A 16,154-nucleotide genomic window follows, 5' to 3' on the forward strand; every position below is an offset into this window, starting at 1 on the left:
TTCCTCAACACTACCAATCCCTCTTTCCTTCACCAAAACACTCTAAATGGCTCAGTGACAGTGGTTATTCAAGCATTTATTAACTAGATGTGCCCTGTTAAACGAATATCCACATATGTGATGTATGTGTTTATCTACATTTGTCTTATATTCCCATGTACACTGGGTGAATCACAAGCAAACCACTATTCTCACACATAAAATGACTCCACTGCACAAAATCAAAAATAGTTTCTCTAGCATCCTCCTCTTTAAAGTCTGTAGTCCTTAACTTCACTTACTACATTTATTCATCTCTTCTGTGGTCTAATTCTTCTTGTAACATACTGTACCTTATCATCAAATGACTTCATCTTATTACCTACCATTATCCTTCAAGGTCAACCCAGAATAAATAGCATTTATCTATCTATCTTTCACATAATTCTTCACACCACTTATCTCCCTCACATCATCAATCTCTACTCCATCTACTCTCCTGCTTCCCATAGGCAAAACATAAAAGGAAAAATCCTCAAACTACTACAGGAGTAATAACTGGATAGGTGTTCCTGGGCTCCACCTGTTAGTGATTAAACACAAGCAAGACAACGTCCGTGATAAGTTTGTATCATCAGTGGATAAAAGGAGCACAGCCTTATTAAACATCTTCCTGACCTAAAACCCCTGCTCCAACAGGAACTGCAACCATGAAACTGCAGGAGCCCCATGAGTGATCCTGGGATGCATAACTAATATCAGGATATCACTGATCAAAACAGAAAGAAATGATGACACCACATAAGCTTTCAAACTTGCCAGCTTGAGCAATTAGTCAAACAGAATCCACATTAAAAAATAAATAAAAAAAATCTTCCATGTCATACGTCCAGCTGTCAGCTCACCAATAAGGAAATGAGAGTTTGGCAAGCAAGCAGTTACACCACCCAACCATACTTGAGCCTCAAAAATATGTCACTTATCTCACTAGCTCTCATTCTATCTGACATCAAAACAAAATAAACAGATGGAATGATAGTTTGTGTCAGTGACAACCTAGTAAAACAGTGAAAGAACTCTTTTTTTGAACAGTTTTCCTGCTCTGTAAAAGAGAGCAAAATGCACAGATCACTGTGCATTAATAAATTCAACAAAACTTGAACAAAACCACTGCATAACACCATAATAATAATAAATAGATTTCTAGCTAAAATTTTTAGCTCAAAAACCAAAGGTGTTTCAAGAAAAGAAGTGGCAAAAAATGTAGATATACTCCAACCAGCTAACATCTGCAAGATATCAGGGAGCAAGTAATGCATATACCAGGATAAGGAAGAAGGAACAAAGAAACTGAGAAGAATATTGTGAATAAGGGAGGAAAAAATCCAAAACTTTTCCATAACTTCATAAGCTTTAGAGGATTATGTATGGTTTAGTGAGGCTCTAATAAAAAGATCAGTGTTTCCACTATAGCCTCAACACCAAGAAGATGGAATAGGAAGGGGGTTTCCACAAACATTGAAATATCTAGAAAAGACATTAACAAAATATCAAAAATGCCTTGACTTTTACAAGGCTTATGTTCCTTATGAAATTTCGCCATGTGTGCTCAAGATGCATGCAGACATGCTAGATAAAAATCTTGAAATACTTTTCAAGATATCACTGGAGAGAGGCAGAGTGCCAAAGGTATAGAAAATTGCAAATGTCATACTGTATTTATCTATAAGAGACATGGAATAGGCACTAACTACAGCCCAGTCTCAATCACAAGTATGGTTTGTAAAGCTCTGGAATAAATAATTTGAAAGGAAATGGAAAACTTATATAGAGGAAAAATCACAAAATTGACAACCCCATGGTTTTAGAAAAAGGATGTCACATATAATGAAACTCTGATTTCTATAAGAAAGTGAGCTGTGTCTTAGACAAAAGGGGAGGTTTGATGGATTATTTGCATTTGGACAGCCAGAAGCATTTGACACTTTATACATGGGAGACTGATTAAGAAGCTGAATCAACAGGCAAGAAAAAAGGAAAACTTCATTGGACAGAAGATTATCTCAATGGAAGGAAACAAAAGAGAAATGTCAAAAGAGCCTTCTCCATATGGGTTGAGGTGACCAGCAGAACACCACAGGGTTATGTTCTGGGATCATTCCTATTCTTGATATATGAAAATGATGTAACTGAAGGTATGGACTCTTACATGAATATGTTTGCAAATGATGCATAGGTCATGAGGGAAGTGAATTGCAAGGAGAACTGCATTAACTTACAAGGGAACCAAAACAAACTCCGAAGTTGGTCTAAATATATATAGTAAATGAAATTCAACCCAAGTAAATGTAAAGTAATGAGGATACGTTAAAGAAAAAGTTCTAAATGTGATCATTATTTAGCAAAACATAAGCATCAGAATTGTGTGCGTGAAGGACTTGGGAGTTGATAACATCCCTAACCATTCCTAGAATCTCATGTAGGAGGATAGCTCACTTGACAAAATGTCTGCAAGCAAATATATGAAAAGATTTTAAAGCTTTCAAGTATGTGGATAAGGAAATACTTTGCAAGCTGTTCATATTCTACATGAGGCAAAACAAGAATATCCTTCTCTAGTTTGGTCACTGAACCCCAAAAAACACAAAGAGCTGACATAGAAGGTCCAGAGGGCGGTAACAAAGTTTGCATGCACCAGAGTTAAGACAGCTGAGTTACAGGGATGGGCTAGAGGCTTTAAATTTGCCAACTCAGGAAAAGAAAAATGAAAGGTGACATAATCACGATGATTAAACTTTTAAAAGAGATCAGTGACATACATAGTGAGCAATTTTTAAGAGATGTGCTTATGACACAGCAACATTAAGACATGAACTTAAGCAAGAAACATCAACTTGCTTAAAAAATCTGATCGTGGATGACTCCAGGATGTGGTTATTGCACACAGCATACTTAAAGTTAAAATACTGTAAAGATCTTACAGAAATTTCATGAGATGTGATCCCATGAGCGTTAAACTTCCTTCCTATACAGTGCAAATGAGAAATTACAAATAGGTAAATTACATGTCATTCCCCCTTCACTGCCTAGATTTTGAAATTAATGTACATGAGAGGAATGAGTTCCTTTTTTACATTAGACAAAACTGAGTCAGCACGGTAATACAGTCTATAGCTATCTTTATTGGTTGCATCTTTGCAAAAACAGGAACTAACTGATGGACATCAAATTCAAGTATACTATTTTTCATTTTCTGAAACAATTACAGATAACCTCATTCTTGATTTTATATCACTCCAACCAAAAAACAGAAAATAAACTTGTGCTTTTGTGGCAAGGGCCTAAACAAACTGATATTGCATGCTGTACATGATATGCAAAGGTGAAGAAGCTCATTATACATGCAAAATATATAATTTCTTATCCCATGCATGACTCAAAAGATGAAAAAGGAGTAAATACTATATATACTATATCTGCGATGGAAATGATCATCTCATCTAATACACCATTCTCAGTCCCTAATCCAATATGTTTTGGTGAACCCCATAAAACTGCTACTATACGTGCTTCATTAAAGTTCCTTTTCCACAAATTTTTAATTACAACTAATATAAGAGCTGATGATCGGTGGATCACTGCAAGAGGATACAGAGTACAAGAGAACAAAGTCTGGCACAGCAGCCACTGCTGACTATTAGAAAGGTAGTATGTAAACAATCCTTGCAAGGAACTGTTAACCTGTTTTACGATGGGACTGTCAAAGGTTTCTGGGTAAAAATTTGAATCATCGTCGGAATCGTCATCAAAGTCAAGACGATGATGCATCCCATGAACCTGAGAGATGAAGAGTGACAACAGAATGGTTGAGTAAGGGTTCTGGTCAAAAAGCAATAGGGAAGAGGATTTTCTCTATTAAAAAATCTTAATTTCCTGTACATTACCTAGTGCATAAGGCTTACCAGGTTTCTCTCCAGTTTCAGTCCATCAATAAATATGCATAAAGGGGCAATCCTCAATACAATATCATTGCAAGTCAGAAAACTAGAGCATATATCATACATAAAAATAATTTAGAGTTCTCTTCCCAGCAACAAAAGTCAATTTGCATAAAGCTTATAATATCTACATTTCAGCCACAAATGAGAGTGCAAGGAAAGCAAAGTTCAATTAAATTATACAAGATAAAATGGTGGACGGCATCAAACAAGTCAGATATCAAATGAAGTGTCACAAGGAAAAAAGTACTTGAGGCAATTTATGACAGAGTATTATAATGCTATGTCTGTTTCAGCAGTTTCTATTTTCATTGTATTCCTCTCACTTTCTCGAAAACTAGGTCACTTTTTGTTTAACTATTTCAAATGACTGTCTCTCAGTTATACTGAGGCTCTTTTTGACCCTAGTTTTATCCTCAACACTTAAACATTTTCTTTATGCTACTATGAAATCTTACACACTGACAAGAACTAAAATACTACTCTATGATTTTTACTATAATCTTTCAAATGTCACAACTTCACAAAAAGGGACTGTTCAGATTAATGCAGACTGTGAGAGTTTGAGGAAAATAATGAATATCAAATTTATGTTTAAAACCACTGAGTACACTAAGTGATAACTACAAGTAAAAAATATCAAAGGCATTTAACTTGATCATGTAAACAAATGGCAAACCTCTTGCTATCACAGAAAATTTCATATAAAAATCATGACAAAACTTAACAATAATAAAATGCAAATTTCATGCAAAGCTTTACAACTAGTGATGCTATAAATGGTGAACAATTATGAAACAGATAGAGAAAAAGGGTACCTACCTGTATACCTACGAGTACCTACAACATGATTTAGCCAAAATGGCAGAGCTTGCATGAAGCATTCATCATGACTTGCTTGATGAATAAGATTTTTCTTCTTGGCTGCCATCAGCATTACATAACTATCTGTTCTTGGTTCATTTGGGACTGATTTCATCCGTGTGAGACATTCTTTTAAATGTTTTTGTAACTGGCCTGTGCCTTTTCTTTTCAAACTTGTTTGCCCATTTCCCTTGTTGCAAGGTAGCACCAGAAACAGACCATGAGAGGCTTTATTTGCTCACATCCTTTCTCTAGCCACCATATGTAATGCACCAAAATCACAACCAAGCCTCCATAGACTTTTCCATGGTTTCCCTCAACTGATGCATATGCCCTGGTTCAGTACCCTGACAGCATTTTAATGTTGTAGCGATTTCTATGATATTATGATCTTATTTTCAGTACATTACACACGACAGCTGAAGAACAGATGTGAGCAAATGAGTTCTTTTGTTCATCTATTCCTGGTACTACCTCACTGACATGGGAAGTGGCAATCAAGTACAAAAGAAACAGAAAATATCTGAAAATAGTACCACATCATTTGAAAAAATAAGATCCATTTTACTACTCCCTATTGTTTGTCTGTGGTTTACCTGAAGAAAGCTAAAAAATCACATAAACTAATCAGACTCTGCAGCTGTTCTCTTTCATCTGCTAATCCAGTACTCTTTCCTCAGTAAAAGTTTCTGCATCCTTAATTCACTATTTCCTTCCATTTTTCAATATCATGAAAGTTACTCATTAGTCCAGCTCATAATCATGTCATCAGGTTTCTCTAATCGCTTTAAAAATTTCCTCTCAACTTTTGTGAAAATCAAACTTAAATCATTTTGTGTCATTTTCTGTGCTCTGTATGACATTAAAGTTATTGTGTTTCTAGCTGGGATCTTCACTATGATTTATGATTAACTCATATCAATTTTAACTCAACTGTTCATTTTCTTTCTATTTCAGGCATATACTGCTTCACCTTGTTTAAATTTGGTTCTCTCTGCTCTGAATGTTTCATACTGCTCCATGTTTGCTTAATCTTTTACCTTTTCATCAACCCAAGTTTCTGACATAATAATCAGGACTGGGTTATCCTTTGTGTATCCACTGATGTAACAGATTCTACTTCTCATGTATTAGACACTGTATATTCATACACACTTTATCATTCCTCTTCTGATTTTTTGGTTATTGTCTCTTCCCTCATGCTGTTTCATTTCTAAAGTGCAGTAACTCCATTTCTGTTTTTAAAAGTTTTTTATCCCAATCACGTTGTGTGATTCAGCTACCACTATACTTCTATTTCTGCTGTAAATTTCCTTATTTGGATCTTTCATAAAAGTGAATTCCATTGGTCAGGAGGGTTTCTACGACAGTCAAAATCTGGGTAGAAATTACTATACAAGGGCCCCTTGCCTATCTCAGTTCATTCAAATGCTCATGCTCATGGTGGATAAAATTTTACCAACTGCGGTACAGAGTTTTGAGTATTAACAGTCTTTTCCTGCAATAGCAGGAAGCTACCAGTAGCAACTGCTCCCAGAATCCAGCACAGTGGTGGCAAGAAATGAGTGAATCAATGATAATGAGACAGCCATGTCACCCTTGTATTTTTCAAAGAACTGTTTACTGTTGATGTCATCAGACTTGTTTCAAAGGGAGATTTTTTCATCTTTGTATATGCACTGTGATGGGATCTCCAAACAAATCTTACTGTTTATGTGTTAAGGAAAGCCAAGTTACAGCAAAAGGTTATAGCCATAAACAAGTCCACCATGGTACAAAAAGAGAAAGGAGTGACTTGATCAAAACCTTCAACTTTTGAAATAAGTCTGATGACATCAAGAGTATAAAGTTCTTCAAAAGATTCAAAGATAAAACAACCAGAGGACATTACAAAATATTAAGCAAAGACCTTACTAAAAAGATGTAAAGAACTTTTATTGTATAAGTAGTGAATGAACATAATTAGTTATGAAACTGTGATAAATTATGAAACTGTGAATGCAGACAACATACCTAAGTTTGAAAAATTGTATGATTGAGGAAATCTACTTTGGAGTTCCATGAGTGCAGAAATGACTCCCCATAACAAACAAATGGGTAATTAAAGAAATAATTACACACAAAAAAATGCATAATCTTTACAGATACATTCAAGTCATGTATTATAAAGCACCAATGAAATCCAAGGTGATCTTACCGGAAGAGGTGTAATCTCATTTTTGCTGTTGACTTCCGCTAATGCATTGGAAACGAAATCATCCCACTGCGTGGCTTTATCCCCAGGTAGTTCCTAAGAAAAAAAATTGCAATGATAATCCATTATTAAGAAAAACATTTTAAAATCACTCAATGCATTACTCTGCATAAGTGAAAAAGACCAAGGTAAAAATGACAAACCAAGTTTCTAATTTTCTTTTTATATAAAACTGCTTCTCCTGATCAATGGCTTTGTGTGCACAACCACTCTCAGCCGTCATGTATAAAGCAGCAAAACCAAAACCCACCATCCACAGCCATGCCCAGTGGGACCATTCCATGGATTGCCTAAACCACTTTATAAGTCCTGGTTTAGCCCACTGACAAAACATTAGCCCATGAACACCACACCCAATCCAACTCATCCCCTGCTTACCTCTCACCCTCCTGCTTATTAAGCCCCTAATAATTAAAATAATTAAAAGCCTTTTTCACTCTGGCCTTCACCTTCATAGTCTCCCCCTCCCAACTCCTACCCCCACTTCTGACACACTGATCCTCTTAGTCAGAGTTTTCTTTGCTTATCCTCTCTCTCTCTCTCTCTCTCTCTCTCTCTCTCTCTCTCTCTCTCTCTCTCTCTCTCTCTCTCTCTCTCTCTCTCTCACTCCACACCATTTCAGCACCCTATGGTCAGCTCCATGAACCAACAAATCTGGACAGTTCTATTCATTTGCATTCAAGGTTTAAGACTCACACCTGCACAAACCTGTTAGGATTATCATGCCTTCGAACATACCCATCTCTGCCCTTACAGACACAGACCTCTCCTTCCACACATTCCTCATTGTACTCAGAACTCCCTCTCTAAACCTATGAATCAATTCAGCCCCCAAGGTTCTAACTGATGCCAAGTCCATCCCAAGTACCTTAAACACTTCACTTTCTACAGGTCTTTCACATTTAAACTTACTCACAAACTATCTTTTCTCATCCACCTACTGCACTTCATTACTTAACTTTTGCTCACTTTCACACTCAACTTTTGCCTTCATACACTCTCCCAAACTCTGTCAACAGCTTGTGAAGTCTACTACCAGAGCCATATCACTTGAAAACAACAAATGATTCACTTACCATTCAACCACTTGTAACATACCATAGACCCATCCCTCAATCAAACTCTTGCATTCACCTCCTCACTATCCTGCAAATAAACAAATGAAACAGCCACAGTGACCCAACTTCACCAAAACCCACTTAATACCCTCTGCTCCCACTTATAAACATGCCACTCACCAACCTCCCTTCCTATCTATACACAACTCTTAATCTACAACATCATCAACTTTCTAACACTATACATTCACTCAATCACATCTACACATAAATGTAGAGATAAATAAGTAGAGAACATTATCTCGGAAAGCAAAAATGGGTATGTTTGAAGGAATAGTGGTTCCAACAATGTTGTATGGTTGCGAGGCGTGGGCTATGGATAGAGTTGTGCGCAGGAGGATGGAGGTGCTGGAAATGAGATGTTTGAGGACAATGTGTGGTGTGAGGTGGTTTGATCGAGTAAGTAACGTAAGGGTAAGAGAGATGTGTGGAAATAAAAAGAGCGTGGTTGGGAGAGCAGAAGAGGGTGTTTTAAAATGGTTTGTGCACATGGAGAGAATGAGTGAGGAAAGATTGACCAAGAGGATATATGTGTCGCAGGTGGAGGGAATGAGGAGAAGTGGGAGACCAAATTGGAGGTGGAAAGATGGAATGAAAAAGATTTTGTGTGATCGGGGCCTGAACATGCAGGAGGGTGAAAGGAGGGCAAGGAATAGAGTGAATTGGATCGATGTGGTATAACGGGGTTGACGTGCTGTCAGTGGATTGAATCAGGGCATGTGAAGCGTCTGGGGTAAACCATGGAAAGCTGTGTAGGTATGTATATTTGCGTGTGTGGACGTATGTATATACATGTGTATGGGGTGGGTTGGGCCATTTCTTTCGTCTGTTTCCTTGCGCTATATCGCAAACGCGGGAGACAGCGACAAAGCAAAAAAAAAAAAAATGAATAAATAAATAAAAATTAAAAAAAAAGTTAAAATCATTATCAACATTCATGAACCACAAACCTCCAGCCTGTCTACCTTGTTTAACTTGTTGTGACAAAATAAAAGTTACTGTATGAGCAAATCTGTCATAATGAAACTTAAATTTTGGGTGATTGCAAAACACAAAAATACATGCTTGAATTCATCAACCAATTTTACATAGACTGATCAAAATTCACCCAGGTGTCTCACAGACTATGCGTGGAAAGCTTCTAAAAACTGCTGCCACATGAATGCAGCCAAAGATATGAACAATCAGAAAGGAAAAAAGTTTCCTCAACTTCTTCCATAAGCAACTGAATCAGAATTGAGTGCTGCCTCAAAACTGGAGAAATTTCTTATAAAACTTTAGGCTCTTAACATAATACCTTAGTCACAATTCTGATTACAGTTAGAAACCAAACAATATCTTTGACCTCACACCAAACTAAACGTTTTACCTAGAATGTGGGATTGTCTACAATACCTGGATCAGCCGCTTGATACGGTGCTCATTGGGACCAAACTCTGCTTGCTGGACAATGGTGTTGGCTAACTGTCTTAGGTGACCCATGTACCCTTTAACGTTATGAATTTGTTTGATACTGAAAAACAAGAAAACAAGAGGCTTGCAATGGTGAAATAAAACTTTAATGTGTCACTGAATACTCAGTTGTATCCAAGTTATGCCTGGATTCTGTTCTTCAATTGTGCCAATATATATTACAGTCAGACCATAGAATACTTTCACTATTATAACTACTAGTTTATGAACCACATTATCTTTAAAGGTACAGAAATACCTGAAAACACTATAGAAAAGTTAAATCTCAAAAATATACAAACATTTCTGCAAATACAACGTTGTACTTGCTTTAAACCATGTTCCAATGATAACTATGAGGGAGTACCCTGTGCTGTGAAAAAACAAATCTGAGGAGAATTTTCCTTGATATCTAGTCTAGATCAAGATATTTAGCTAAATCCTGATGACACTGCAGCCCTAGCTTCTTAAAATCTAATGAAAATATTACATACTCATTTTCAAAAATAATTGCGATATAGTATCAAGCGTTTAAAATCCTTCCCTCCTGTTTTGGTTTTTCCAAAAGAAGGAACAGAGAGGGAGGCCAAGTGAGGATGTTCCCTCTGGGGCTCAGTCCTCTTTTCTTAACACTACATCGCTAGCGCGGGAAATGGCAAATATGTATAAGAAATAAGATCAAGCATTCAATAAGATACCTTTAAAACTCAAATATAAAACTACAACTGTGAAGCCGTATACAATGGAAAAAGGGATACACTTACTCATGTGGTTCACTAGTGTCCTCGTATGCAGCTATAACTCTTTCAATGATGTGACATTTAGTAAAAAGCTGGGTGAGCAAAAGGTGGTCTGTTTCCCCCTGAGGTGATGAGGCAATCGGGGCCTTAGTCAAAATAGCTGTCAGGCACTGCTCCACTTGTGTGTGTAGAAAATTATTCAACATAAACTTGAAAAACAGGTCCTGTGGAACATGAGATCTTTCATAAGATAAAAAAATGATATATTTTCTGTCAATATAGTTTTAATTTTAAAAATTCAAACATCAAAGAACAATTCCTATCTTCATGTTTGTTTTGACTCAGTCTGTCAGTCAGAGTGTCGAGTTTGATATAAACTAACATGGTGTTTCCTCATGTGCTTTTCCTCCACCTGCTGAGTTTTTAACTAATTAAGAATACTATTTTGTTACCATACACTGACATATATTTTTGGTTAGGCATTCCAGCATTATCTTTGTAGGAAAATTTAATATCATGTTATAAGAATTCCAAGAGTCTGTGACCATACATCAATAAGTATATAATATTCTTACCAGTATAACTGCCCATCACTCCAAGATTTGCATTTATCTCCTTAACCACACCATTCATATATGAATTAAACAGCCATGGAAAATTTCACCCTTCCCACATATACACACATACAAGCAGAGGAAGTAGCATGAAATTGAGCAAGTAACTTTTAAAATCATACAGAGAAGTTCTTTTATGTCACATGAGCTGTGGATGATTGGAATAAAATGACAGAAGACAAGGTTATGTAAACAGCATACATACACTTAAGTAACTGTGCTATAGTACAGAATGTCCAGGATATGGAGCACCATGAACATAACACTCCATCCCAAATAGCACAAGTAGGTAAATAAGTAAATAAAATATATGCACAGGAAAGCTACAGCAAACTTGTTTGGAAATGTTAAAAAGAAAAGTAAAGTTTTTTGTTTCAAACTAGATTTAAATAATTAAAATGTACTAAGATCAGTCATTCATAACAGGTTTAACAAGGAAGAGGCGAGGAAATGATGAAAATGTAACCACCAGAGAAAAAAATTTGGACATGTTATGGGAAATTTTTTAAAAAAACAAAAAACATAACCATATAAGATAAAGAAACTGAAGAATCAATTCAAGAATTGTGGTTGGTGTCATGAGATGCTTCGGGCTCTATAAAATATAGTCACCGGGTATGAACAAATATTCAGTTTAGTGGAGAGGATTCAGCAGGTACATAACCCGTGGAAAAATGGAGGATAGGGAGCTATGGTTTCAGAGCATTACATATGACAGCTTGAGAATGGATGTGGCCTTTCTTCGTCTGTTCCCGGCATTACCTCACTAATGCAGGAAATGGCAATCAGGTTTACTGACGTGCTGTTGATGGACTGAACCAGGGCATGAGAAACGTCTGGGGTAAACTATGGAAAGGTCTGTGGGGACTGGATGTGGGTAGAGAGGTGTGGTTTTGATGCATTATACATGACAGCTAGAGACTGAGTGTGAATAATTGGTGCCTTTTTTGACTGTTTTCCTGGCACTGCCTTGTTGAAGCAGAGGGTAGCGATACTATTTCCTGTGGGAAATTGTGGAGGAGCAGTGTGGTCTCGTAAGTGAGAGAGGGTGTGTGGCTTATGAGTTCACTTTGAAGAATATATGTGAGAGATGGTTAGAAAAAAGATGGATTTGCATGTGGCATTTATGGATCTGGAGAAGGAATATAATGGGGTTGATAGAGATGCTTTGTGGAAGGTCTTAAAAGTATATGGTGTGGGAAGTAAGCTACTAGAAGCAGAGAAGTTTTTATCAAGAAAGTTAGGAATGTGTATGAGTAAGAGAGGAGAGTGACTGGTTCCCAGTGAAGGTCGGTCTGCAGCAGCAATGTGTGATGTCCCCTTGGGTGTGTAACATTTTTAAGGATGGGGTGGTTGGGGAGGTTAAGTGCAAAAGTTTTGGAGAGAGGGGCAAGTATGCAGTCTGTTAGGGATGAGAGGGCGAATCAATTGTTGTTCGCCGAAGATACAGTACAGGTGGCTGATTTGAATGAGAAATTCCACAAGGTGGTGACTGAGTTTGGAAACGTGTGTGAAAGGAGAAAGTTCAGAGTAAATGTGAGTAAGAGCAAGGTTATTAGGTTCAGCAGGGTTAAAGAACAAGTTAGCTGAGATGTGAGTTTGAATGGAGAAAAATTGAAGGAAGTGAAGTGTCTTAGATATCTGGGAGTGGACTTGGCAATGAATGGAACCATGGAAGCGAGTGGGGGAGAAGGCGAAGGTTCTGCAAGCGGTAGAGAATATGTGGAAAGAGAGAACTATATCTCAGAGAGCAAAAATGGGTATGTTTGAAAGAATAGTAGTTCCAACAATATCATAAGGTTGCGAGGCATGGGCTATAGATAGGGTTGTACGAAGGAGGGTGGATGTGTTGGAAAAGAAAAGTTTGAGGACAATATGTTAGGAGGGTTGGCCAAGTGAGTAATGAAAGGGTAAGAGAGTGGTGTGTTAATAAGAGTGTGGTTGAGAGAGCAGAAGAGGGTGTGTTGAAATGGTTTGGACATAATTTACGATGAATAAGAAGAGGTTGACAAAAACAATATATGTATCAGAGGTGGAGGGAACAAGGAGAAGTGGGAGACCAAATTGGAGGTGGAGAGACTGCTTGAAAAAGATTTTGAGCAATTGGGGCCCAAAAATGCTGTTTCCTGTGGGGCACAGTAGTGCCGGGTATGAATGAGGGTAAGCAAGTATATGTGCGTACATGTATATATCTTAGCATGTATATGTGTATATGTTGAAATGTACGTGTATATCCATGTATATGTGCGTGTATGGGCGTTTATGTGTGTATATATACATTTAATTATCTATCATACTTAGTTGCTGTCTCCTGCGTCAGCGAGGTAGCGCAAGGAAACAGATGAGGAATGGCCCAACCCACCCACATACACATGTATATACATAAACGCCCACACTCGCACATATACATATGTATACATTCCAATGTATACATATATGTACATACACATATATACACATGTACATATCCATACTTACTGCCTTCATCCATTCCCATTGCCATATATAAAATTGCTTATAATTATATGCCTGGGGATAGGGGGAAAGAGAATACTGTCCAAGTTTTCTCTGCATGCTGTAGAAGCCGACTAAATGGGGTGAGAGCAAGGGAGTGGAAATCCTTGCCTCCTGTTTTACTTTTCCAAAAGAAGGAACTGAGAAGAGGGCCACGTGGGATTTTCCCTCTAACGCTCACTCATCTGTTCTTGATGCTAATGCAGGAAATGGCAAATATGTATGAAAAAAAAAATGCTGTACAGGTATCTAAATTTCATGCACACACCACAACTATACCTTATAATCTTCTGGGCTCTTTCCCTAGACCACACATTCTCTCCTAGTGTTATATGGGAAACTAACAATCAAGGATTCTTTCCCAGTGCTAACTACACTGCTTGTGATGTGAGGCATCTCTACATTCCAATAAAGTGTGCCTTCTGATTTAAATAACAAAGGGAAAACGCAACCATACAAGTATTCCTAAAGTAAGATTTGTTCTAGCCTTTCATTCCCCCGTTTTTCACTCTCATCCTTCTCATTTCTTCACTTTCATTTGTGGTCATATAACATTTAGAATATCAGGTAAACCTAAGTATTAGTACCTTATGATCTTTAAAAAAAATCCTAAAGCTCTCCTAGATTGCTACATTAAGCCAAAAAACTATCATATTCCTTCTCACCAAAAGAAAAAAATTAATCCTGCTCTTTGCAATCTTCATTATATTCCATATGTGCTGTTTGAAAGACTGCCAAGATTACAGTTTTGAAAGTAAAAGAAAAGGGCTCAATATCATACAATAAAATATGTTACTATTAAGAATATGAAATAACATTATATCACCAAAAAACCCTTACCAGCAAATATTCAACAGTGTTAAGTTCATAGAGGGCATGGTGGACAATTGGATCATTGGCAGCCACCAATGCAGCTACTAAAGTCACAACCTGAAGACGAGTACTTCCCAAAGGTTCAACTTCTTGACCATAAGCTGTTAATAACAACCCTTTCTGAAAAAGAACATCAATTCCCCTTAATATCAAGCATATATAAATACAGTATACTACCAACATACCTGAATGCATGTTAAGATAGTAGGGAAATTTAGGCTCTGACATATGAAAAACTTTTGCTTTTCAAGGTGTCCCACAAACATGAGAGATGTTCTCATGGAATATCAGGACTAGGACCAATTAATCCTCTCTTTGTCTAAAGGGAAACACTTGAAAATATGTAATGTCATACCCAAAGTAATGTATTCAAATGCTGACTGATTAACAGTTAATGGTAAAGTGTTGGAACTCATGGACTATATAAGGGAGAGTGTACCTGATATTGTTATTGCGGAAATAAGGCTTACCAAAGAGATATCACCTGTTTTGCCTGGAGGGATACATGACTGTACAGCAAGAGAGAGAAGGCAAAGGAGGTGGAGGATTAACCACTTAATAAATAATAAGTTAATAAGTTAGGCATAAGTTTCAAGAAAAAGTGGAAGATGATCCATTAACTCAATAAATAATGGTGAGAGTAACAGTAAGGAAGAAGTGGTCATCATATACAATACTCCATAAATTTGCAATGATCCAGAACAAATGTACAAACATAGCAATGAAAGAACAATCAAGATGGCACATGAAGCTGTATTTTCATGAAGCCATAAAATACTTACTTCTCAGAAGTTGCAAAGTACTCTTAATACCTTCCACAAAGCATCTATATCAACTCTTATCATATGCTTTCTCCAAATCCATAAATGCTACATACAAATCCATCTGTTTTTCTTAGTATTTCTCACATGCATTTTCAAAGCTAACACCTGATCCAAGCATCTTCTACCACTTCTGAAACCACACTGCGCTTCACCAATCTGATGCTCTGTACATGCTTTTACCCTCTCAATCAATACCCTCCCATATAATTAACCAGGAATAGTCAACAAACTTATACCTCTGTAATTTAACACTCAGCTTTATCCTCTTTGCCTTTGTACAATGGCACTATGCATGCATTCTGCCAATCCTCAGGCACTTCACCATGAACCATACATACATTGAATATCCTTACCAACCAGTCAACAACACAAGTCACCCCCTTTTTTAATAAATTCCACTGCAACACTATCCAAACCCGGCTTCTTGCCGGCTTTCATCCTCCGCAAAGCTTTCACTATCTCTTCTCTGTTCACCAAACCATTCTCCCTAACCCTCTCACTTCACACACCACTTTGACAAAAACACCCTATATCTGCCGCTCTATCATCAAACACATCCCAACAAACCTTCAAAATACTCACTCCATCTCCTCACTTCACAACTAACTTGTCATTACCTCCCCATTAGCCCCCTTCACTGATGTTCCCACTTGTTCTCTTGTCTTATGCACTTTATTTACCTCCTTCCAAAACATCTTTTTATTCTCCCTAAAATTTAATAATACTCTCATCCCAATTCTTATTTGCCCTCTTTTTCAACTTTTGTACCTTTCTCTTGACCTCCTGCCTGTCTCTTTTATACAACTCCCAGTCATTCACACTTCTTCCCTGCAAAATGCCTCTCTCTTCTCTTTCACCAACAATCTTACTTCTTCATCCCACCACTCACTACCCTTTCTAATCTGCCCACCTCCCACCTTTCTC

General features: G+C 37.2%; 1 protein-coding gene across 11 annotated transcripts in view; it reads right to left on the reverse strand.

The window, feature by feature from the left end:
• Positions 1 to 16,154, reverse strand: part of LOC139747243 (serine/threonine-protein phosphatase 6 regulatory subunit 3-like) — an 89,222-nt gene that overhangs the window by 29,146 nt on the left and 43,922 nt on the right. For 6 of the 11 annotated variants that reach the window (XM_071659302.1, XM_071659301.1, XM_071659296.1 and 3 more), the window contains exons 10-14: positions 14,374 to 14,526; positions 10,430 to 10,629; positions 9,609 to 9,726; positions 7,039 to 7,131; positions 3,721 to 3,816 (exon numbers count right to left, since the gene is read on the reverse strand). In XM_071659302.1, the coding sequence (XP_071515403.1) occupies positions 3,721 to 3,816; positions 7,039 to 7,131; positions 9,609 to 9,726; positions 10,430 to 10,629; positions 14,374 to 14,526 (660 nt within the window). The remainder of the gene's footprint in view (positions 1 to 3,720; positions 3,817 to 7,038; positions 7,132 to 9,608; positions 9,727 to 10,429; positions 10,630 to 14,373; positions 14,527 to 16,154) is intronic. The other 5 variants (XM_071659306.1, XM_071659307.1, XM_071659305.1 and 2 more) reach the window with 1 other exon arrangement.

Source organism: Panulirus ornatus, chromosome 68 (genome assembly GCF_036320965.1).
Source record: "Panulirus ornatus isolate Po-2019 chromosome 68, ASM3632096v1, whole genome shotgun sequence".
NCBI lineage: Eukaryota > Metazoa > Arthropoda > Malacostraca > Decapoda > Palinuridae > Panulirus > Panulirus ornatus.